Genomic DNA, 25,553 nt, shown 5'->3' on the forward strand with positions numbered 1-25,553 from the left:
GAAAAAGGTGAGAACAAAGGACAAAAGGGGAGTGGGGGAGGAATGGGATGTATTTAGGGAAGCAGTGACGGCTTGCGCAAAAGATGCTTGTGGCATGAGAAGCGTGGGGGTGGGCAGATTAGAAAGGGTAGTGAATGGTGGGATGAAGAAGTAAGAAAATTAGTGAAAGAGAAGAGAGATGCATTTGGACAAGTGTTGAGGGAAATAGTGCAAATGACTGGGAGATGTACAAAAGAAAGAGGCAAGAGGTCAAAAGAAAGGTTTGCAAGTGAAAAGTGGGCTGGCAATGGGTGGGTGAGTAGATATAAGTTAATTCAGGGAGAATAATCACACATTTTGGAAGGAGGTACAAGTGTTTGACCACATTTCAAATGAAATTGAAGGCCCTAATGAGTAGGTATAAGTATGGTGATGTAAAAGATTGGAGTGAATGGGCTTGTATGTGACTAAGTCTTTGAGAAGCAATATGAAGATGTATTCTTCAAAGTCTGTGAGTTCTTGGAGGACAAGAAATTAAATTGATAAAATTTTTGAGGGTTCATAGCTTTTCGCAATGAAAAAAGATGCAGACGTTTATGAGTATTGCAGTGAGTTCATCAAAAAAGTTGTGAATGGATGTACTGACCAATGAAGAGTCATTGACATGCCAAGATGAATTGCCATGGATTGAGGTAAATATTGCAACAAACAGTGTAAAATAAAGGATAGGTGGTGTTAATTATAAGAGGTAAAGTTTGTTGTGCAGAATGATGAGGAAAAGATGGTGATTGGTGAACCTGGTTTGCGAAGGGAGTGATATTCATGTATTTAATGTAAGTATAGAGATGGGCTGTAGGAGGTTCAATGAGTTTGTAAGAGGAGCAGTAAGAGAGCTTTAGGATGTAGAGTTGAAAGTGCACTGTGGTGGGAAGGTGAAGAGTTGGGTGGGGATTATGTGAAAAGAAACGAGAAATTTGGTGACGAGTGATGAAAGGGTGGAAGAGAAGTTAAGAGAAATGGAATAAGCAGATTATTAGGTACAGTAGGGAGTCAAGTCAATTAAGGAGAATGGAAAAAGTGAGAAAGAAAAGGGAGTGAGGAAGTGGTGTATTTAGGTACAGTGACGGTTTGGAAGATCTTGTGGATGGAAGCGTGGGGTGGCGATGAACAGGTAGGAAGGTGGAATAAGTGAGTGAGGGACGAAAATTGGGCATGTTGAAAAATGTTGGGAAATAGAATACTGAAGCAGTAAAAAGAAGAGTCAAGAGGAAAAGAAGTTCAAGAGTGTAAGAGGGCAAAAGGGTGGGCTTGGATAGAGTTTAGTAGGATCAGGTGGATAAAAGTGTTTGAGGAGACAAATGTGGTGAAGGTTGACAGAATGAACAAGTGAAGGGGCTATGGGAAATAAAAAGCGTGGTGAGTGAGAAGAGGGTGAGTATTTTGGGGGATTGAGAATGGTAGATGATTGAGCCGTGGAAAATATGTGGGTGTTGTGAGGGTCAGGAAGGGACTTGGGTAAAGAGGTGAAAAGTATTTGTGTGAGGGCTGATCAGGGGGAAGAGGCAATGGATTATGATTGAAAAGGAGTGGAACGAGGGTTGAGCTTGCTGTCAGAAGATTGAAAGCCGACATGTGGCGGTTGGATGGTATTGCATGGAAGTGTGTACAAAAGGTATGATTGCGTTGTTGACCAGTGGTGGTATTACAGTATGGGCTTGGTGAAGTGCCTTGCGATTGTTGCTTGCCACCTCCAGTACAAGGGAAAGAGGACAAGTATACAAATTATAGAAAATAATTTGTTGAGTATTCCTGGGAAATTATATGGGAGGGTTTGAGAGGGTAAAGGCATGTAAGAGCATCAGTTGGGGAAGAGCATGTGATTTCAGAAGTGGTAGAGGATGTGTGGATCAGGTGTTTGCTTTGAAAAATGTATATGAGAAATACTTAGAAAAACAAATGGATTTGTATGTAGCATTTATGGACCTGGAGAAGGCAATTTGACAGAGTTGAGAGATGCTCTGTGGAGGGTATTAAGAGTATATGGTGAGGGAGGTAAGTTGCTAAGGCAGTAAAAAGTTTTTATAGAGGATGTAAGGCATGTATACGAGTAGGAAGAGACGAAAGTGATTGGTTCCCAGTGAATGTCGGTTTGCGGCAGGGGTGCGTGATGTCTCCATGGTTGTTTAATTTGTTTATGGATGGGGTTGTTAGGGAGGTGAATGCAAGAGTTTTAGAGAGATGGACAAGTAAGCAATCTGTTGTGGATGAGAGGGATTGGGAAGTAAGTCAGTTGTTGTTCGCTGATGATACAGCGCTGGTGGCTGATTCGGGTGAGAAACTGCAGAAGCTGGTGACTGAGTTTGGCAAAGTGTGTGAAAGAAGAAAACTGAGAGTAAATGTGAATAAGAGCAAGGTTATTAGGTACAGTAGGGTTGAGGGACAAGTCAGTTGGGAGGTAAGTTTGAATGGAGAAAAACTGGAAGTGAAGTGTTTTAGATATCTGGGAGTGGATTTGGCAGCGGATGGAACCATGGACACGGAAGTGAATCACAGGGTGGGAGAGGGGGTGAAAGTTCTGGGAGCTTTGAAGAATATGTGGAAGGAGAGAACATTATCTCAGAAAGCAAAAATGGGTATGTTTGAAGGAATAATGGTACCAACAAAGTCATATGGTTGCGAGGCATGGGCTATAGATAGGGTTGTGGGGAGGAGGGTGGATGTGCTGGAAATGAGATGTATGAGGACAATATGTGGTGTGAGGTGGTTTGATCAAGTATGTAATGAAAGGGTAAGAGAGACGTGTGGTAATAAAAAGACTGGTTGAGAGAGCAGAAGAGGGTGTATTGAAATGGTTTGGTCACATGGAGAGAATGAGTGAGGAAAGATTGACAAAGAGGATATATGTGTCAGAGGTGGAGGTAACGAGGTTAAGTGGGAGACCAAAGTGGAGGTGGAAGGATGGAGAGAAAAAGATTTTGAGTGATCGGGGCCTGAACATGCAGGAGTGTGGAAGGTGTGCAAGGAATAGAGTGAATTGGAACGATGTGGTATACCTGGGTCATCATGCTGTCAATGGATTGAACCAGGGCATGTGAAGCGTCTGGGGAACGTTTTGTGGGGTCTGGATGTGGAAAGGGAGCTGTGGTTTTTGGTTCATTATACATGACAGCTAGAGACTGAGTGTGAACGAATGTAGCCTTTGTTGTCTTTTCCTAGCGCTACCTCTCTCACGTGTGGGGAGTGTCATTTCATGTGTGGCTGGGTGGCAACGGGAATCAATAAAGGCAGCAACTATGAATTACGTACTTGTGTATATATGTATATGTCTGGATGTATATATATATATGTATACGTTGATGTGTATTGGTATGTATATGCGCGTGTGTGGACACGTATGTATATACATGTGTATGTGGGTGGGTTGGGCCATTTTTTTGCCTGTTTCCTTGCGCTAACGCGGGAAACAGCGACAAAGTATCACATAAGGCATGTGTACGTGTAGGAAGAGAGGAAAGTGATTGGTTCTCAGTGAATGTAGGTTTGCGGCAGGGGTGTGTGATGTCTCCATGGTTGTTTAATTTGTTTATGGATGGGGTTGTTAGGGAGGTGAATGCAAGAGTTTTGGAAAGAGGGGCAAGTATGAAGTCTATTGTGAATGATAGAGCTTGGGAAGTGAGTCAGTTGTTGTTCGCAGATGATACAGCGCTGGTGGCTGATTCATGTGAGAAACTGCAGAAGCTGGTGACTGAGTTTGGTTGAGAGTAAATGTGAATAACAGCAAGGTTATTAGGTACAGTAGGGTTGAGGGTCAAGTCAATTGGGAGGTAAGTTTGAATGGAGAAAAACTGGAGGAAGTAAAGTGTTTTAGATATCTGGGAGTGGATCTGGCAGCGGATGGAACCATGGAAGCGGAAGTGAATCATAGGGTGGGGGAGGGGGCGAAAATCCTGGGAGCCTTGAAGAATGTGTGGAAGTCGAGAACATTATCTCGGAAAGCAAAAATGGGTATGTTTGAAGGAATAGTGGTTCCAACAATGTTGTATGGTTGCGAGGCGTGGGCTATGGATAGAGTTGTGTGCAGGAGGGTGGATGTGCTGGAAATGAGATGTTTGAGGACAATGTGTGGTGTGAGGTGGTTTGATCGAGTAAGTAATGTAAGGGTAAGAGAGATGTGTGGAAATAAAAAGAGCGTGGTTGAGAGAGCAGAAGAGGGTGTTCTGAAATGGTTTGGGCACATGGAGAGAATGAGTGAGGAAAGATTGACCAAGAGGATATATGTGTCGGAGGTGGAGGGAACGAGAAGTGGGAGACCAAATTGGAGGTGGAAAGATGGAGCGAAAAAGATTTTGTGCGATCGGGGCCTGAACATGCAGGAGCGTGAAAGAAGGGCAAGGAATAGAGTGAATTGGATCGATGTGGTATACCGGGGTTGATGTGCTGTCAGTGGATTGAATCAGGGCATGTGAAGCGTCTGGGGTAAACCATGGAAAGTTGTGTGGGGCCTGGATGTGGAAAGGGAGCAGTGGTTTCGGGCATCATTGCATGACAGCTAGAGACTGAGTGTGAACGAATGGGGCCTTTGTTGTCTTTTCCTAGTGCTACCTCGCACACATGAGGGGGGAGGGGGATGGTATTCCATGTGTGGTGAGGTGGCGATGGGAATGAATAAAGGCAGACAGTGTGAATTGTGTGCATGGGTATATATGTATGTGTCTGTGTGTGTATATATATGTGTACATTGAGATGTATAGGTATGTATATTTGCGTGTGTGGACGTGTATGTATATACATTGTGTATGGGGGTGGGTTGGGCCATTTCTTTCGTTTGTTTCCTTGCGCTAGCTCGCAAACGCGGGAGACAGCGACAAAGCAAAATAAAAAAAATAAATAAATATAATAAATAACTATCTTACCTCAGAGTATCATCCGAGGAATCACATCCCCTTGCTCTCTGGCCTGCTGTCTCTGCTTCCGGATAGCATGTATCATATTGGCATCAGGAATCTGACCACCTAAGAAAATCCAGCAGTCAAAAATCAAGACAACTTTAACAAGTACAAATATTCTATGTTGACTCTTTATCATCTCACAAGAAAAAATGAGAAAAAGACAGCATATATTAATTTTCTCTCTTAAACCTTATATGGCAGCTAACATCACTTGTTGTACTCTTAGAATGCAGTGGCTAACAACAATTGATGTCCTATCACTTCCCACCTCTGTTTACATATGCAGTTGACTTACTGTTCCATTAGAAGTATACAGGCACAGAAAGAAGTTCTGCTATCCTCAGTAACCCTACACCCACCACTACCAGTGCATGGCCATCCACCTGTAAGTTGTGAGTACAAAGTGGTCCCACTTAAACTATCAAATTTGATAAATAACCTAAGTGGTTTGCAGGAATACTAGCTATCAGAATCAATCAGTGAAGAGAAAAGAAAAATAACTGAACAAATGTACAAAAAACGTGACTGAAGAGTGACTGTAGTACAATTACGAAGGAAGTGGTGTCCCCATGAAACCATGGTTCTGGAAGAAATTTAGTAAGACTGCACTTAATTCTCTCAATGTAATTCTACAATAATGGAAGACATTGGTAACAGACGATAGGTAAAGACCATGAAAATTTTCCATAACATCATCTTTAATATTCTTCCCATAAATGCCTACTAATCAATCTTATCACATTTATGTGTATTGTGAAACACATAATATTTCTACATATATTCATGCTATATACCAACAATGCTGTGCCTGTGTATGAAATAAGATTATCTGTGAAATAAGAGTATTCAGTATAAAGAAACAAATCCCTCAACATACTCCCCACAATCCTTAACACTGAATTTCAGGGCAAAATCGTAATACTGTGTATCTAAAAATTCAGTCCTCAAATGATTTCATTTCCGACACATTCACCCTCCTCCACACTGCCTAATCTATACCCCATGCCTCGCATCCATAAAACATTGAGATTACTACACCTTCAAACATATCCATTTATGCCCTCCCAAATAATGATCTTTCCAAACATTCTTCAACGCTCCAAGAACCTTTGCCCCTTCACCCATTCTAAGACACTTCTGCCTTCATGGTTCCATTTGCTGCCATGTCCACTCCAATGTATCTAAGTTTTCTCTATTAAACTCACACCCCATTTAACCCATCCCTCAACCCTGCTGAAACTAATAATCAACCTTGCTTTAATTTGCATTTCCTATCAACTTCCTCCTTTCACACACATTTTCGAACTCAGTCACCAACTTCTGCAATTTCTCACTTGAATCTGCCACCAGTGCTGTATCATCAGCAAAAAACTGACTCACATCCCAGGCCCTCTCATCCCCAATAGACTAGATACTCACCCCTCTTTCCAACAATCTTGCATTTACCTCATCCACCAACCCATCCATCAACAAATTAAACCACCACAGGAAATCACACACCCTTGACATAGACTGGCCTTCACCTGAAACCATTCACTCTCCTCTCTTCCGACTTGTAAAAATGCCTTAAAACCTTGAAACAAATTCTCACTGCTTCTAGAAGTTTTTCTCTCACACTGTGTATTCTTAAGTCCTTCCATAAAGCATCACTATCAATCCTCTTAAATGCTTTATCCAAACCCATAAATGCCACATATAAATCCATCTGTTTCTCTAAGTACTTCTCATACACATACTTTAAAACAAACACCTGATCTGCACATTCTCTACCACTTCTGAAACCACAGTGCTCCTCCCAAGTCTGATGCCCTGTACATGCCTTCACACTCTTAAATCATTACCCTCCCAAACAAGTTATCAGGTGCACTCAACAAACTTACACCTCTGCAGTTTGAACACTCACTTTTATCCCCCTTGACTTTATAAATGGCACTATACACACATTCCACCAATCCTCAGGCACCTCGCCTTGATCAATACATACACCGAACACTCTAACCAACCAATCAACACCACAGTTCCTTCATTTCTTTAAAATTCTACTGAAAACCCACTTCAGCTGCCTTGCCACCTTTTCAACACCTTTTCTCTCTTCACCAAACCAGTCTCCATGACTCTCTTGCTTCATGTACCACCTTGAACCTAACATCCTACATATGCCATCCTATCATCAAACACATCCAATAGTCCTTTAAAATACTCATTCCATCTCCTCCTCATTTCATCACTAACCGTTATCACTTTTGTCAACTTTATTGATGTTCCTATTAGTTCTCTTGCTTTTTGCAAATTATTAATCTCCTTCCAAAATATCATATTCTCCCTAAAGTTTATCAGTGCTCACCCACTCCAATTCTCATTTGCCCTCTTTTTCAACCACTGCACTTTCCTCTTGACCTCCTGCCACTTTCTCTCATACATCCCACAATCATATGTAACAGGTTAGAAGCTGAGGGGCTTATTTGTGTTGCAGTGGGTAAGATCAAGGGCTAAACCAGTCACTCTTCTTCAAGGCAAGAGGGCAATTGTCACTGGGAAGCTGAAAAAAAAAAAATTGAAGCACAGGAGAGGATAACCAGCATGGCCCACATCTGTCCAAAATTTTACATCAATTTAATATTTCTAGTGGGTAGCAGTAAATATTGTTTAAGAAATCTAAAAACAAGGAATTAGGGGCACAGATCATTAACAGAGCAGCAGTAATATAGGAGAATGTCAAGAAGGCGAAATCAGCCATTGGCACCTCTCACTAACCCCACTCCTAACTTAAGCCTCATGGGCAAAGACACCATTCATCATCACTCTCCTGAATCATCTAGCTAGTTGAATGATCAAATATCATACTGTAAAAGACAACATAATGTAAGGACATGATGTACAAGCTCTCCTGTAAGTTGCACAATCAATATAGTTGTAAATTATGTCTGGGAATTAAATGCTTTGTTAACAAATAACATGGCATCTGGGATTATAGCAAACCTTCCCATTGAAAAAAGTGAGCTTCTAAACATCATACTTGCAGAGTTCAAATGAGAAAATCCAGTAAGAACGTGACAAATAGTGATGTGTAGAATTGAAGATGTGAATTATCTAGCTAATTAATCAAGGAATATAAGTGCCCTCAGAACTTTTGCATGATAGGGGCAGTGTAGGGACAGCTAGCAGCATGTCAAACAGGTCTTGGCCTATATGTTCCCCTCTAACATGGTTGGTGAAGTAAGATTCATTCCTTGTAGGGATAATGGGCCAGTAAAGTGCCCACAGAATTGCTGATGGTTTATACTTTAAAAGGGCCCACACTCTGGTGAGGACCCACGCCCTGGTGAGCATCCTAGATTTGGTGAGTCTTATCTATGATGAAATGCAGAGGGAGAGGGAACATTGAAAATGTTAGTTATATCCATGATGCACTCAGGGAATGCTTGACCTAACAGGTGCAGTACACAGCTGTGAACAGATGACCTAGCAAGCATGGTCCTCTGCTGAGGGAGGGTATGCACGGATGCACGGACACACCTGCCCCATCCTGTATGTAAGCATTCAATAGCAATGAAACAGCACGTTTAATGACTTGGTGGTTTTGGGGGACGTTGACTCCACCAGATGAATAGTGGGACACAGAGTATACTGTCCAGATACGAGTGAAGATGAGATAATGTAATGCAATAAGGTGATATACTGAAGTGACCTTTAACACCAGACGCCTTTAGTAAATTGGCATATCATCATCATGCTGTGTGGCAAGAGTTATTTGAACTTGAAGGGCTAACCCACTCTGATCTTAAATCACTGTGCGTTCCTTTCCTATGATTCTTCTTTTTTCCCATTCAATTTCATACAGTATGATTTACCTTGCTAGTATTTACTGGCAGTATTAACGTTTGTTGTCATACCAGATGTAACACCATTCTTATCCACATTATAGCACTTACACCCATATATGGAGGCTTAGTATTATTAAGGGGTATAGCAGTTGAATTTCTTAATAAAAAGGATGTCAGTTTTGTTGATTATTTGGATAGGATTTTAACTGTTAGCATGATTCATGTTGAAGTGCCTAAGGACAGGAGGAATACATGTATAGTGTCATTATATTAAGACGAATACTTACCATAGTGAGGTACAAGTTTGTTGACTGTACCAGGTAAGTTGTATGGGATAGTGGTGACTGAGAGGGTGAACACATGTACAAAACATCAGAATAGTTAGGAATAATGTGGTTTAAGGAGTGGAAGAGGATGTGAAGATCAGGTGTTTGCTTTAAAGAATGAGTGTGAGAAATACATAAAGAAACAAAAGAAAGATTTTTATGAGGCATTTATGAATCTAAAGAATGGATATGACAGGGTTGACAGAGATGCCATGTGAAAGGTCTCACAAATAAAAGGTGCATATGAAAAGCTACAAACAGCAGTAAGAAGAGAGTAAGGCATATGTGCGAGAAGGAAAGGAGAGGAAAGTAAGTGGTTCCTAGAGAAGGCTGGTCTCTGGCAGGGGGCGTATTATGTCATTATGGCTGTTAAATTTGTTAATGTACTGGCTGGTGAGGGACGTAAATGCAAGGGCCTTGGAGAGAGGAGCATATGTGTATGAGTGAGATGGCCTGGGAAGTGGGTGAGTTGTTGTTTGGAGATGACACAGCACTGCTGGCAGATTTGAGTATGAAACTGATAAAGGAAAGCAAAAAAAGTAGACAAAGATTTTGCAAGGAAGTAGAGTGAAAAGTTTACGAAAATAAAAAATTCTACCAAAAGGACATGCAAAAAGGAAAAAGGAAGATATAAGAGTGGAAAGGTAATGAGGGAAGTAAGGAAGGGGAGTTGTTGAATCAAGAAGATAAGGAGAAAGGAAGATGGAAAGAGTATTTTGAAGAACTGGTTAATGTGCGAGAAGGTGAGGCAACAATTGTTACATGCAGGGGTATGGAGGATGGAAGGAAAAGGATACAGTAAATGGGCCTATAAAGGAAAGTGATACAAGTGCAGGGGGCATTTAAGAAAAAGGGAAGTAAATGGGCAATAATGAGGTTGAAGATACGGAGAGGTACCTGGAGTGGATAGAAAATTCTGGCTGAAATGTTGAAGTCTGGAAGAGAATACATGATCAGTGGATGCAGCTGATATGTAATTTTGCATGAAAACAGAAGGTTGTACTTGAGGATCGCGTGAAAGCTATTGTTGTTCTTTTAATCACATACAATTCTTTTAATCACATAAAAAGGAGCTAAGGATGTATGCAGCAATCATCAGGGAATAAGTCTGGTATGACAGGAAAAGCACTTGCAAGAGTGTTGACTAACAGAGAGATGGAATTGACTGAATGCATATCAAATGAAGAGTAAGGGAGTTTTGGGGAAAGGTAGAGGATGAGTGCATCATATTTTTGTGGTGAAAACTATTTAGCAAAAGGTAAGAGGTTGTAGGCTGCTTTTGTGGATCTGGAAAAAGTGCATGACAAAGTTGAATGGAATGCTTTTGGGATGTTTTTAGGATATATGGAGTAGGGGGTCAACTGTTGGATGGTGTGAGAGCCTTCTAAAGTGTAACAAATGTGTGTGTAAAAGTGGATGGAGATTTGTGCATAAGTTTCAGAATACATGTGGGTATGAGGCACAGCTATGTGATATTGTGGCTTTTTAACATATATATGGATGGAGTGACAAGATAGACGAAAACAAAACTAGGGAAAGGGGGTGTAGAGATGAAGTGTGGTGAAGTATGGTGGCTAATGACAAGCCTGCCTGCAGATGATATTATGTTGTTTGATGAGAGTGAAGAGGAGTTGCAGAAGGTAGTAAGTGCATTCTATGATATGTATAAGCATCAGCAACTGAAAGCAAATGCAAGTAAAAGTCAAGTAATGGTGTTTGAAAGGAAAGTGAAAGTAAACATTTTGCAAGGTACTGTAAAGTGAAAGAAGAAAGTGTACTAAACTGAATTCCAGATATGGGGGCAGAAAGACTGAAAAAGGTGAGAGAATCCAAGTATTTAGAAACAGTGAAAAGTTTTTATCGAGAATGTAAGGCACATGTACGAGTAGGAAGAGGGAAAGTGATTGGTTCCTATTGAATGTCAGTTTGAGGCAGGGGTGCGTGATGTCTCCATGGCTGTTTAATTTGTTTATGGATGGGTTGTTAGGGAGGTGAATACAAGTTTTGGAGAGAGGGGCAAATATGCAGTCTGTTGTGGATGAGAGGGCTTGGGAAGTGAGTCAGTTGTTGTTCGCTGATGATACTGCGCTGGTGGCTGAGTTGGGTGAGAAACTAAAGAAGCTGGTGACTGAGTTTGGTAAAGTGTGTGAAAGAAGAAAGCTGGGAGTAAATGTGAATAAGAGCAAGGTTATTAGGTTCAGTAGGGTTGAAGGACAAGTCAATTGGGAGGTAAGTTTGAATGGAGAAAAACTGGAGGAAGTGAAGTGTTTAGATATCTAGGAGTGGATTTAGCAGGCGATGGAACCATGGAAGCCGAAGTGAGTCACAGGGTGAGGGAGGGGGTGAAAGTTCTGGGAGTGTTGAAGAATGTGTGGAAGGCCAGAACATTATCTCGGAGCAAAAATGGGTATGTTTGAAGGAATAGTGGTTCCAATAATGTTATATGGTTGTGAGGCGTGGGCTATAGACAAGAGTTGTGCGGAGGTGGGTAGATGTGCTGGAAATGAGATGTTTGAGGACAATATGTGGTGTGAGGTGGTTTGATCAAGTAAGTAATGAAAAGGTAAGAGAGATGTGTGGTAATAAAAAGAGTGTGGGTGAGAGAGCAGAAGAGGGTGTATTGAAATGCTTTGGTCACATGGAGAGAATCAGTGAGGAAAGATTGACAAAGAGGATATATGTGTCAGAGGTGGAGGGAATGAGAAGAAGTGGGAGACCAAATTGGAGGTGGAAGGATGGAGTGAAAAAGATTTTGAGTGATCGAGGCCTGAACGTACAGGAGGGTAAAAGGCGTAAAAGGAATAGAGTGAATTGGAACGATGTGGTACACTGGAGTCGACCTGCTGTCAATGGACTGAACCAGGTCATGTGAAGCATCTGGGGTAAACCATGGAAAGTTTTGTGGGGCCTGGATGTGGAAAGGGAGCTGAGGTTTCAGGGCATTACGCAAGAGCTAGAGACTGAGTGTGAACAAATGTGGCTTTTGTTGTCTTTTCCTAGCGCTACCTTGCACACGCACAGGGGGAGGGAGGTGCCATTTCATTTGTGGTGGGGTGGCAACGAGAATGGATGAAGGCAGCAAGTATGAATATGTACATGTGTATGTATATGTATGTATCCGTTGAAATGTATAGGTATGCATATATGCATGTGTGGGTGTGTATGTATATACATGTGTATGTGGGTGGATTGGGCCATTCTTTCGTCTGTTTCCTTGCACTACCTCGGTAACACGGGAGACATGACAAAGTATAATATATAATAAATAATAATTAGAAGCTATCTTGGTTAAGTCTAGTAACATTGAAGGAGAGCTAAGGGAAACAGCAGTTCATTGCAGAAGAGTCATTGGTTCCCTTAATAAACTAATGAAGGATACAGGTGTAAGTATGGAGGTGAAGAAAAGATTAAAGAACAACAGTCGAGAATCGAGGCTGTGAACATGAGCTTTTATTTGAAAAATTCATCCTCCTTTTCTTTATACCTTATTTCTTAATCATTTCCCTTCATTAGTGCCCCAAAACTAGCCATTCCCTCACCATACACTTCTTCCTAACCAATAAAATGCCGTATACAATGTTTTGAGATTTATCACCCCTCATTAGTGCCCCCAGACTAGCCATTCCCTCAACATACACTTCTTCCTAACCAATGAAATGCCATATACAATGTTTTGAGATTTATCATCCCTCACCATACACTTCTTCCTAACCAATGAAATGCCATATACAATGTTTTGAGATTTATCAATCTTACTTTGAAGAATCTTTTTCCAAGGATCTAGGGATTGGGATGCTGCCAGCTTTCTTGATCTAAACTTGTGCTTGCCTGGTATACCAGGATCATCTTCATCTGAGTCTCCTGGCTTAGCACCAATACTTTCTGCTTCTCGGCCATTGACAATTCTTATTCCAAGTTCATCCTGAAATTGATCTAAAATTAAAATCCACTAAATATAAGACATAATTTCAGGCCCTAATACTTTTATGAATAGAGACTAAAATTTACATGGGAAACTGACAGAAAGCACATCTAAATTCCTTGAAACTAACTGGTGTCTGATTACAAAATAATCCTTCTGGTAGAATCTTCTAGTTTTTACTTGCTATATCTATATAATATATGAAAAATAAACTTACTTTCTACCCCAAGAGTCCCTTCAATCTTTATAAACTCCTGCAGTCCTTAAAAAGACAATCACCTGCAAAGATTGGGTTCTAGATTTTAATTCCTATTTCTATATAAGAAAAATAAACTTACTTCCTGCCGCAGGGGTCCCTTCTATCTTTATGAGACTCCTGCAGTCCTCAGAAAGCCAACCACATCCAATTGTTGGGACACATGTCATAAAGTGCAGTGATGTGTGTGTGATTGTGTGCGGAGAGTGCAGGGCACTGAACTGTAAGTGCTTGGTGTCTTCAATAAGGTAGATGTATCTTGGACAGGAAGAGTTTTGGGATATGCTAAAATGATGTTGGTAATAAAGGGTGATGTCCAGAGCATAGACACGTCAGTGCAACTTGTGCCTGTCTAAAGAGTGTTGCTTTTGTTGGATGATGATGAGATGGAGTTTAAAACTGAGTTGGAAGGGTAGATGTTTAATGTCTAGGTCATTTCTGTTTGTATGTGTTTTAACACTGTTATCAGTGTTGGGGGTTGAAGGATCTGTGAGTAGGGAGAGCTGAAGTGTGAGGCAAAGGTAAGATTCTTATTTCTACTTTGGGGTTGGTGATTACTTATAAAGTGATTTGGGCAGAAATGGTCTAGTTATGCTGCACGGAATTGATAAATATATACTATATCAAAAAATCTAAAAAAAATTTATCACTTTTACTTACCCAAAATTTTTCCTTGTACCAATTTCTAACAAAAATAATCTAAACTATAATACAGTTTGGCAATTGGATGTTGAAAAAGCACAGAGGTGGATGACTGTTGGACACTAATGCAACAGGAAAACCAAAATTACCTCAGAAAAATATTCAACACTATCATCTGCTTGCTGAGAGCACTAAGGAGTGAGCCAATAACACTGCAAAGCAGTGTTGTGGGTAATGACACCCCAAAGTTAATCCTCTCACTCAGGAATGCAAACCCTTCCAGTTAATTTCATGAGGTGCTAAACCCCTTAAATGTTGCTTTGAAGCCAGTAATGACAAAAAATCAGCTTCTGGAAAAGGATTATGTTAAGGCCAATGAACACTAGGTAAAGCTCATTGGTGAATCAAAAATCCAGTCAGCTGAGGAAATTCATGATAGGAGCCCTTTATGCCATAAACAATCTCGCTCTCATGTGCCAGGGTAGATGATGTTTCCAATGCTGTAATGGAGGTTTGTGAGGTGCTAAAGATGACACACTTGTTCTTTTGTTATGCAGGTACTAATGACATACTGTACAAGAGCTGCTAATGAACTCGAGACAGCTTATTCAATATTTCCTTAACAAAGCTAATACCTCTGTGATTTCAAGATAATCACAGATAATCAGCAATGCATTCAGTCTCAACAATAGATTAGTGAACCTTTGTTTCCAGCAAGGAACTGAATCAACATGTGTTGCTGCATTTCTACATATATTCTGATATGTTTGTGAAGAATGGACTGCACCTAAATCATAAATCAAATGGGAGCTGCACATTTTGACAGTCTCCTTAGTGAGCCTGTCTACACATACACATGTTTCTATCAAAGAATACATCCCATGTGGTGCAAACACCCCCCAAATTGAAAGATTTTATCAACAGTTAGTAGAAATCTTTGATATATACAATGCCATTACAGTACGAGATTTTGACATACAGGTGTCTAAGTGAGGGATTCTATCTAAATCTGCTTGATAGTGCCTTAATCCAATCAATGAACAAACCTACTAACAAAGAAAACACATATATATTTAGTTCTAGCTACAAACAAAGCTCTTGTTGATAATGATGGATAAAAGTCTGGTACAAGTGATCACCATCACTTTACTTTTTGAGTTAAGTTTTAACACTGCATGCAAATCTGGGATGTGACCAATGAAAAAGACATGAATGTTGGTTCGAAATGCTTCAGTAAAACTTTCAAAGCATTAAAGGAAACATATGTGCTCATGAAAAATACAGTCTTTTTCTAAAACAGAGCCAAAATGGTAGAACAAGGTAACAAAGACATGGCATTGGTTTAATAATGAAGCACACAAGAAACTCAGAGAACAATAACCAACATAAAAGAGTAAATTACAGGTACACCACCAATTTTCTGGCACTCTTGGCCTTGTCAGATTAACCATTTTGCCGGACCAACCGTGTTCACGTAATAATAATTCATCAACACACCTCTAACCCACTAATTGTACATCTCCCATGTGTCTAAAGTATACCATGGACTGCTAAAAATTAAAATTAAACAAATATTAAATGTTTGAGCACCCTAAGATGGTAAGTCTGTCCTTAGATTGTTTGAATCCAGTGGCGTATCTAGGGTATGGCAGGTAGAGCAGGTGCCCTGGGCGCCACTTGAAAGGGGGCACCAGTGGCATAATGGCATCCTGGGTCCAGACAATGATTTGGATCTTAAAGATTTAGATTTCTTGACCATGAAAACATATCTTTGGCATTTGGAATCACATTGATATCATTATTACTTCAATAGTTATTCACAAAAATTGATATTTCCATAATAATGGCATCCTGGATCCAGACAATGACCACTCCCAAAATCTAATCAATTGGTCCTTGTGTCATTTCTGACTTTCCCTGAAAATTTCATCAAAATTTGTTCATAACTTTTGTTGAAAGTTGCTCACAGACAAACAAACAAACAATGGCAAAAACATAATCTTGGCAGAGGTAATGAAAAGAAAAAATATTGGTGTCATATGTTTGGACAGGAGTGCAATTTCAGTGCTTGCCATAGGTGCTATTTCCCCTAGATATGCCCGTTTGAATCCTGTGAGGTCTTCTTCATCTTCCGTTGTTAGTGTTTTCCTAGGTGTGCATCGCCAGAATAATGGTTTTGTATGCATTATACACCGACTCAGGACTGAAGTGCTCATCAGCTACAAGTTTCGCAAATTTGTCCACATACTCAGCAGTTCCTTCATGATTTGCAGACCACTTTTCTCTGCACACTTTATTCATGGAAATTCCATGACACTTCTTGAATCTTTGAGGCCATCCTTCACTATAGTCACGCTCATGTTGTAATCTAAGTTCTTTATGGAACAACTTAGCCTGGTCCATTAACATGGTGCCTGACAAGTCCACTCCATCATTCCAATGCTGTCGAAACCATTCTATCATCACTTGATCATGCTCAGTACTCTTACCATCTTCCATAGTTTTTCTAATCATCATTTGCTTCTTGGAATTGCTGTCTGCATAGAATTTCAATATTTTCTCCCTTTGCTTCTTTATATCATAAACAGTTGATGAACCAACACTGTAGATGTCACACAGCTTATGCACCGAAACACCGCGGTCTATTTTTTCAACAGTTCTACTTTATCTTGGATCGATATGGACTGGTGTTTGCATCTGACACCATGACTGACACTCTCATATGTCTTAGAAGCCATAGCTAGGATTAAATTCAAGCAAAATAAGCAAAGAATCTCACAGAATTGCGGTATCACCACCAACGAGTGCAGTGTAAAGAATGTAAATAAGCGCGTCCTACACACGTCATCTATGGCCACCCAGTAAACTAGTTTGGTGGCCGCGGTAATTTCAAGTTCCCTCACGTAATTTAGTATGGACTAAAGAAGGTGTCGAACCATCAGTTGTCGGATATCGGTGGCATACCTGTACACGGATTTAGGAAGAGAAACTAAGAGACTTATACTACCTAGTAAACATCAGCATGGTATGCACATTGCAAAAAATAACAAAAGAAACCCTAAAGAGTTTTATGGTTATGATAAAAGTCATCATTCAGTCCACTGGTGCATTCATTACAGAAAAAGAACAATTGGTTCACAACAGAATCATGAAAATGCTTTTTCACCTGTGTGTAATACTGAAGATACATTTCATGTCCTGAATCTATTTTCATTGACAGGAGAAAGCATTCTGCAACATGCTGATATAAAAGCTGAAGATATCTCATCAGCAATATATGGAATACAAGTAAACAAAGTGGCAGGTCCAGATAACTTTTATCTAGGGACAGTGAGACAATAAATGAGACAGATAAGCCCCTGACTACACCATTCATTACGTCACTTGCCAGAGGGATGGAAGTTTGCCAATGTAACACTGATGTTCAAATTAGGAAATAAAATCAACTCACACTGGTAGTTGGAAAGCTTAAGTCAGGTCGAAACTGTACACCACACAGAGGTACCTTACTTACTTAAAAACAATGCTCAGCATGATTTTCAATGAAATCATTTATATCTAAAAGATATGATTGATGTATTTCATGATAAAACAAATATTTATATTACTTTTTTTATTATACCTTGTCGCTGTCTCCCACATTAGCGAGGTATCACAGACATATACATATATACACATGTACAAAATTCATACATGCTGCCTTTATTCATTCCCATCGCCACCCCGTCACACACGAAATGACACCCCCCCTCCCCCTGCATGCGAGTGAAGTAGTGCTAGGAAAAGACCACAAAGGCCACATTCGTTCACACTTAGTCTCTAGCTGTCATGTATAATGCACCAAAACCACATCACTAAAGTTGTTTGTATATTCCTATGAGTCCACAGGGAAAATGAAACACGATAAGTTCCCACGTGCACTTTCATGTAATAATCACATCATCAGGGGAGGCACAAGAGAGAAATATAACAATCAGTTGATATACATCGAAGCGATGAAGCTAGGACGCCATTTGGTAAACATGCGATTGTCCAAGACAGACAATGAGCATTTATATCATTTCACAAATTTTATCAACAATAAAGTTATATAATTTGGATAGACCATCACTAATATTGTTGATAAAATTTGTAAAATGATAAGTTTATGAACGCTCGTTGTCTGTCTTGGACAATCTTATGTTACCAAATGGCGTCCTAGCTTCGTCTTTTTGATGTATATCAACTGATGTATATCCCCGTGGGTTCATAGGAATATCTTGATCAGTGCAAAATTGTGATCCTTTCCAACATTGTTTGTTTATGTATTTATATATATTTATTATACTTTGTCGCTGTCTCCCGCGTTTGCGAGGTAGCGCAAGGAAACAGACGAAAGAAATGGCCCAACCCCCCCCATACACATGTATATACATACGTCCACACACGCAAATATACATACCTACACAGCTTTCCATGGTTTACCCCAGACGCTTCACATGCCTTGATTCAATCCACTGACAGCACGTCAACCCCGGTATACCACATCGCTCCAATTCACTCTATTCCTTGCCCTCCTTTCACCCTCCTGCATGTTCAGGCCCCGATCACACAAAATCTTTTTCACTCCATCTTTCCACCTCCAATTTGGTCTCCCTCTTCTCCTTGTTCCCTCCACCTCCGACACATATATCCTCTTGGTCAATCTTTCCTCACTCATCCTCTCCATATGCCCAAACCACTTCAAAACACCCTCTTCTGCTCTCTCAACCACGCTCTTTTTATTTCCACACATTTCTCTTACCCTTACGTTACTCACTCGATCAAACCACCTCACACCACACATTGTCCTCAAACATCTCATTTCCAGCACATCCATCCTCCTGCGCACAACTCTTTCCATAGCCCACGCCTCGCAACCATACAACATTGTTGGAACCACTATTCCTTCAAACATACCCATTTTTGCTTTCCGAGATAATGTTCTCGACTTCCACACATTCTTCAAGGCCCCCAGGATTTTCGCCCCCTCCCCCACCCTATGATCCACTTCCGCTTCCATGGTTCCATCCGCTGCCAGATCCACTCCCAGATATCTAAAACACTTCACTTCCTCCAGTTTTTCTCCATTCAAACTCACCTCCCAATTGACTTGACCCTCAACCCTACTGTACCTAATAACCTTGCTCTTATTCACATTTACTCTTAACTTTCTTCTTCCACACACTTTTCCAAACTCAGTCACCAGCTTCTGCAGTTTCTCACATGAATCAGCCACCAGCGCTGTATCATCAGCGAACAACAACTGACTCACTTCCCAAGCTCTCTCATCCCCAACAGACTCCATACTTGCCCCTCTTTCCAAAACTCTTGCATTTACCTCCCTAACAACCCCATCCATAAACAAATTAAACAACCATGGAGACATCACACACCCCTGCCTGCAAACCTACATTCACTGAGAACCAATCACTTTCCTCTCTTCCTACACGTACACATGCCTTACATCCTCGATAAAAACTTTTCACTGCTTCTAACAACTTTCCTCCCACACCATATATGTATATGTATATGCATTTAATTTCTAAAGAACACAAAATCTCTGATACTCTGTCAATTATTCACATATATACATACAGAGGGTTCCTTATAAAACAAGAATTTATAAAGTGACACTTCAAGACAGTGACAGTCAAGATAAGGGCACAAATTCATAAAAGAACACCAGACCTCATACAGAGACATATTAGGAAAAAATATTCTATTTCAGTAAAAATGAAAAACTTAAGATACAGAATGGTTTTTCAATTATAATGGCTTTTATAGTAGCATCAGAGCAAAACAAAATTTGTTTCTTATTCAATTTCAGCCACTGAAACAGTCACCTTATAACAAATGCAAAGTTTTCATATACTTAATGTGTCATATAAATGAACTTATCTGACTGGAGAAATTAAAATATGTAATATAATGGCCAAAAACATCAACAAATACAAATGTCACAAAATGAACTTTCTTTGGAAGGTGTGACAAACCACTGACTCCATACTAATCTATTCCACCACCACTAACCTAAAGCCCTTATCACCGAAAAAGGTGAGAACAAAAGAGGAAAAAGGTGAAAACAAAGGAGGTAATGGAAATGGGGGAGGAATGGGAAGCAGTGATGGCTTGTGCAAAAGATGCTTGTAGCATGACAAGCGTGGGAGGTGGGCACATTAGAAAGGGTAGTGAGTGGTGGGATGAAGAAGTAAGATTATTTGTGAAAGAGAAGAGAGAGGCATTTGGATGATTTTTGCAGGGAAATAATGCAAATGACTGGGAGTTGTATAAAAGAAAGAGGCAGGAGGTCAAGAGAAAGGTGCAAGAGGTGAAAAAGGGCAAATGAGAGTTGGGGTGAGAGAGTATCATTAAATTTTAGGGAGAATAAAAAGGTGTTTTGGAAGGAGGTAAATAAAGTGCGTAGGACAAGGGAACAAATGGGAACTTCAGGGAAGGGGGCTAATGGCAAGGTGATAACATGTAATGGTGATGTGAGGAGATGGAGTGAGTATTTTGAAGGTTTGTTGAATGTGTTTGATGATAGAGTGGCAGATATAGGGTGTTTTGGTCCAGGTGGTGTGCAAAGTGAGAGGGTTAGGGAAAATGATTTGGTAAGCAGAGAAGAGGTAGTAAAAGCTTTGCAGAAGGTGAAAGCTGGCAAGGCAGCGGATTTGGATGGTATTGCAGTGGAATTTTTTAAAAAAAAGGGGGTGACTGTATTGTTGACTGGTTGGTAAGGTTATTTAATGTATGTATGATTCATGGTGAGGTGCCTGAGGATTGGCAGAATGCTTGCATAGTGCCATTGTACAAAGGCAAAGGGGACAAAGGTGAGTGCTCAAATTACAGAGGTATAAGTTTGTTGAGTATTCCTGGGAAATTATATGGGAGGGTATTGATTAAGAGGGTGAAGGCATGTACAGAGCATCAGACTGGGAAAGAGCAGTGTGGTTTCAGAAGTGGGAGACGATGTGTGGATCAGGTGTTTGCTTTGAAGAATGTATGTGAGAAATACTTAGAATAGCAAATGGATTTGTATGTAGCATTTATGGATCTGGAGATGGCACATGATAGAGTTCATAGAGATGCTCTGTGGAAGGTATTAAGAATATATGGTGTGGTATGCAAGTTGTTAGAAGCAGTGAAAAGTTTTTATCGAGGATGTAAGGTATGTGTACGTAGGAAGAGAGGAAAGTGATTGGTTCTCAGTGAATGTAGGTTTGCGGCAGGGGTGTGTGATGTCTCCATGGTTGTTTAATTTGTTTATGGATGCAGTTGTTAGGGAGGTGAATGCAAGAGTTTTGGAAAGAGGGGCAAGTATGCAGTCTGTTGTGGATGAGAAAGCTTGGGAAGTGAGTCAGTTGTTGTTCGCTGATGATACAGCACTGGTGGCTGATTCGTGTGAGAAACTGCAGGAGCTGGTGACTGAGTTTGGTAAAGTGTGTGAAAGAAGAAAGCTGAGAGTAAATGTGAATAACAGCAAGGTTATTAGGTACAGTAGGGTTGAGGAACAAGTCAATTGGGAGGTAAGTTTTGAATGGAGAAAAACTGGAGGAAGTAAAGTGTTTTAGATATCTGGGAGTGGATTTGGCAGCGGATGGAACCATGGAAGCAGAAGTGAATCACAGGGTGGGGGAGGGGGTGAAAACTCTGGGAGCCTTGAAGAATGTGTGGAAGTTGAGAACATTATCTTAGAAAGGAAAAATGGGTATGTTTGAAGGCATAGTGGTTCTAACAATGTTGTATGGTTGCGAGGTGTGGGCTATGGATAGAGTTGTGCGCAGGAGGGTGGATGTGCTGGAAATGAGATGTTTGAGGACAGTATATGGCGTGAGGTGGTTTGATTGTGTAAGTACTAATAGGGTAAGAGAGATGTGTGGTAATAAAAAGAGTGTGGTTGAGAGAGCAGAAGAGGGTGTTTTGAAATGGTTTGGTCACATGGAGAGAAAGAGTGAGGAAAGATTGACCAAGAGGATATACGTGTCAGAGATGGAGGGAATGAGGAGAAGTGGCAGACCAAAGTGGAGGTGGAAAGATGGAGTGAAAAAGATTTTGAGTGATCAGGGCCTGAACATGCAGGAGGGTGGAAGGCGTGCAAGGAATAGAGTAAATTGGAACGATGTGGTATACCGAATAGAGTAAATTGGAACGATGTGGTATACCTAAGTCGATGTGCTGTCAATGGATTGAACCTGGATATGTGAAGCGTCTGGGGTAAACCATGGAAAGTTCTGTGGGGCCTGGATGTGGAAAGGGAGCCGTGGTTTCGGTGCATTACTACATGACAGCTAGAGACTGAGTGTGAACGAATGGGGCCTTTGTTGTCTTTTCTTAGCACTACCTCGCACACATGAGGGGGAAGGGGGTTGTTATTTCATGCGTGGCGAGGTGGCGATGGGAATGAATAAAGGCAGACAGTATGAATTATGTACATGTGTATATATGTATATGTCTGTGTATGTATATATATGTATAAGTTGAGATGTATAGGTATGTATATTTGCGTGTGTGGACGTGTATGTATATACATGTGTATGTGGGTGGGTTGGGCCATTCTTTCGTCTGTTTCCTTGCGCTACCTCGCTAACGTGGGAGACAGCGACAAAGCAAATATATCACCGACATTCTCAGTAATAAGCATTGAATACTGCCTGATATACCAATGAAATGGCAATATCAGTAGAATAAAAAGTGTCCAATTTACATCATTATAACACAGTGTGATATACTGAGGACAAGAAAAAAAATTTTTGGTATAAACATGAGAATCTGACTAGAAATTTTTTGGCAGACATGATAAACCCCTTATAATATGGGTTTCAATATCACATACAACACAAGAGAGATCTCCAGGAACAAAATCCTGTTGTTGTGCGAGGACCCAGACATACATATATACTATCTATTTCTATTTTGCTTTGTCGCTGTCTCCCGCATTTGCAGGTAGCGCAAGGAAACAGACGAAAGAAATGGCCCAACCCACCCCCATACACAATGTATATACATACACGTCCACACACGCAAATATACATACCTATACATCTCAATGTACACATATATATACACACACAAACACATACATATATACCCATGCACACAATTCACACTGTCTGCCTTTATTCATTCCCATCGCCACCTCGCCACACATGGAATACCATCCCCCTCCCCCCTCATGTGTGCGACGTAGCACTAGGAAAAGACAACAAAGGCCCCATTCGTTCACACTCAGTCTCTAGCTGTCATGCAATAATGCCCAAAACCACAGCTCCCTTTCCACATCCAGGCCCCACACAACTTTCCGTGGTTTACCCCAGACGCTTCACATGCCCTGATTCAATCCACTGACAGCATGTCAACCCCGGTATACCACATCGATCCAATTCACTCTATTCCTTGCCCTCCTTTCACCCTCCTGCATGTTCAGGCCCCGATCACACAAAATCTTTTTCACTCCATCTTTCCACCTCCAATTTGGTCTCCCACTTCTCGTTCCCTCCACCTCCGACACATATATCCTCTTGGCCAATCTTTCCTCACTCATTCTCTCCATGTGCCCAAACCATTTCAAAACACATATATACATATGTACATATTCATACTTGCTGCCTCCATCCATTCTCTTCGCCACCCTGCCACACATGAAATAGCATAGCATCCCCCACCAGTGAGGTAGCGCCAGGAAAGACTTATGATGATTTGACTTATGATTTTTCAACTTTACAATGGTGAGATATTTTACACTTTATTATAAAATAGGTTTTGTGTTAAATGATTTTGTCCAACGGTTGGCTAATGTAAGTGTTCTGAAAACACTTAAGGAAGGCTAGGCTAAGCTATGATGTTCCATAGGTTAGATGTACAGCATATAATGTATTTTCAACTTATGGTAGGTTTCTCGGAATGTAACCCCATCATTAGTCAAGGAGCATCTGTAATCTGCATCACTCTGAAAACTTGCTAATTTTCTAACTGCCTATCATCATTACACAATTCCCAGTTCAACTAAGTGGCTCTTGTAAATACAGCTCCACAGAATCATTAACTCCCTATCCCAATTTTACATCAACTCATGTCCAATTTCTTTAAACCCTTAAAATACAAAGCCCTGAAAATCTAAGGATATCCCTGTACAGGGTTTCATCAAAATATAAATATATCCCTAAGGTAAGGGAGAAAGAATTCTACCCCTGTATCCCTATGTGTCATAGAAGAATGTAGAGGGTGGATGCAGGGGTTCCCTTTTAGTATTTCAAAATCAAAATGATGGAACAGAAGAAGGAGCCTAGCACAGAGTGTTCATCCTCCTCAAAGGCTCCGTTTGGGGTACTATGTTACGTTGGAGAAAAGAAACCTGGATATTCTGGCAGCTTGGCCAGTACTGCATGGTCTAGCTTCTGTTGGGGCATGCAAGTAGCCAGCTCTCAGGAGCAAAAAAACAGGTAATACCTATAGAAGAAGGTTTGTGAACCAACAGTACACTGTACAGCAAGCAGTACAAATTTTAGAGTTATCCTGCTAAAGTTTATGTCATACCATTTTTGACTCAACCCTGTCAGGACTCTGTCAAGTAAGGATGCCAAACTAGACCACCCCTTGTGTGAAAGCACTACTGCATACAAGGGTGGAACAGTCCTTTGTACAAATGGAGCAGCTGTTTAAAAGAAGAAAACTTTTGACATCAAACATGACTCCCAGTTTCCTTTAGGCAGACTTAGCGATGAGTGTTTTGGTCGAGGTGGTGTGCAAAGTGAGAGGGTTAGGGAGAATGATTTAGTTAACAGAGAAGAGGTAGTAAAAGCTTTGTGGAAGATGAAAGCCGGCAAGGGGTTGACTGTACTGTTGACTGGTTGGTAAAGTTATTTAATGTCTGTATGACTCATGGTGAGGTACCTGAGGATTGGCGGAATGCGTGCCATAGTGCCATTGTCTAAAGGCAAAGGGGATATAAGTGAATGTTAAATTACAGAGGTATAAGTTTGTTGAGAATTCCTGTGAAATTATATGGAAGGGTATTGATTGAGAGGGTGAAGGCATGTACACAGCATCAGACTGGGGAAGAGCAATGCGGTTTCAGAAGTGGTAGAGGATGTGTGGATCAGGTGTTTGCTTACATAAATGTATGTGAAAAATACTTAGAAAAGCAACTGGATTTGTATGTAGCATTTATAGATCTGGAAAAGGCATATGATAGAGCTGATAGAGATGCTCTATGGAAGGTATTAATAAAATATGGTGTGGTATGCAAGTTGTTAGAAGCAGTGAAAAGTTTTTATCGAGGATGTAAGGCATGTGTACCTGTAGGAAGAGAGGAAAGTGACTGGTTCTAAGTGAATGTTGCTTTGCGGCAGGAATGCGTGATGTCTCCATGGTTGTTTAATTTGTTTATGGATAGGGGTTGTTAGGGAGGTGAATGCAAGAGTTTTGGAGAGAGGGGCAAGTATGCAGTCTGTTGTGGATGAGACAGCTTGGGAAGTGAGTCAGTTGTTTGCTGACAATACAACACTGGTAGCTGATTCGGGGGACACTGCAAAAGTCGATAACTGAGTTTGGTAAAGTGTGTGAGAGAAGAAAGCTGAGAGAGAATGTGAATAAGAGCAAGGTTATTAGGTACAGTAGGGTTGAGGGACAAGTAAA

General features: G+C 40.7%; 1 protein-coding gene across 1 annotated transcript in view; it reads right to left on the bottom strand.

Moving 5' to 3' along the window:
• LOC139749894 (PAX3- and PAX7-binding protein 1) overlaps nt 1-25,553 on the bottom strand; it is a 393,872-nt gene that overhangs the window by 311,139 nt on the left and 57,180 nt on the right. The window contains 3 exon segments of the mRNA XM_071664284.1: nt 4,893-4,908; nt 4,911-4,991; nt 12,835-13,000. Coding sequence (XP_071520385.1) covers nt 4,893-4,908; nt 4,911-4,991; nt 12,835-13,000 — 263 coding nt within the window.

Source organism: Panulirus ornatus, chromosome 8 (assembly GCF_036320965.1).
Source record: "Panulirus ornatus isolate Po-2019 chromosome 8, ASM3632096v1, whole genome shotgun sequence".
NCBI lineage: Eukaryota > Metazoa > Arthropoda > Malacostraca > Decapoda > Palinuridae > Panulirus > Panulirus ornatus.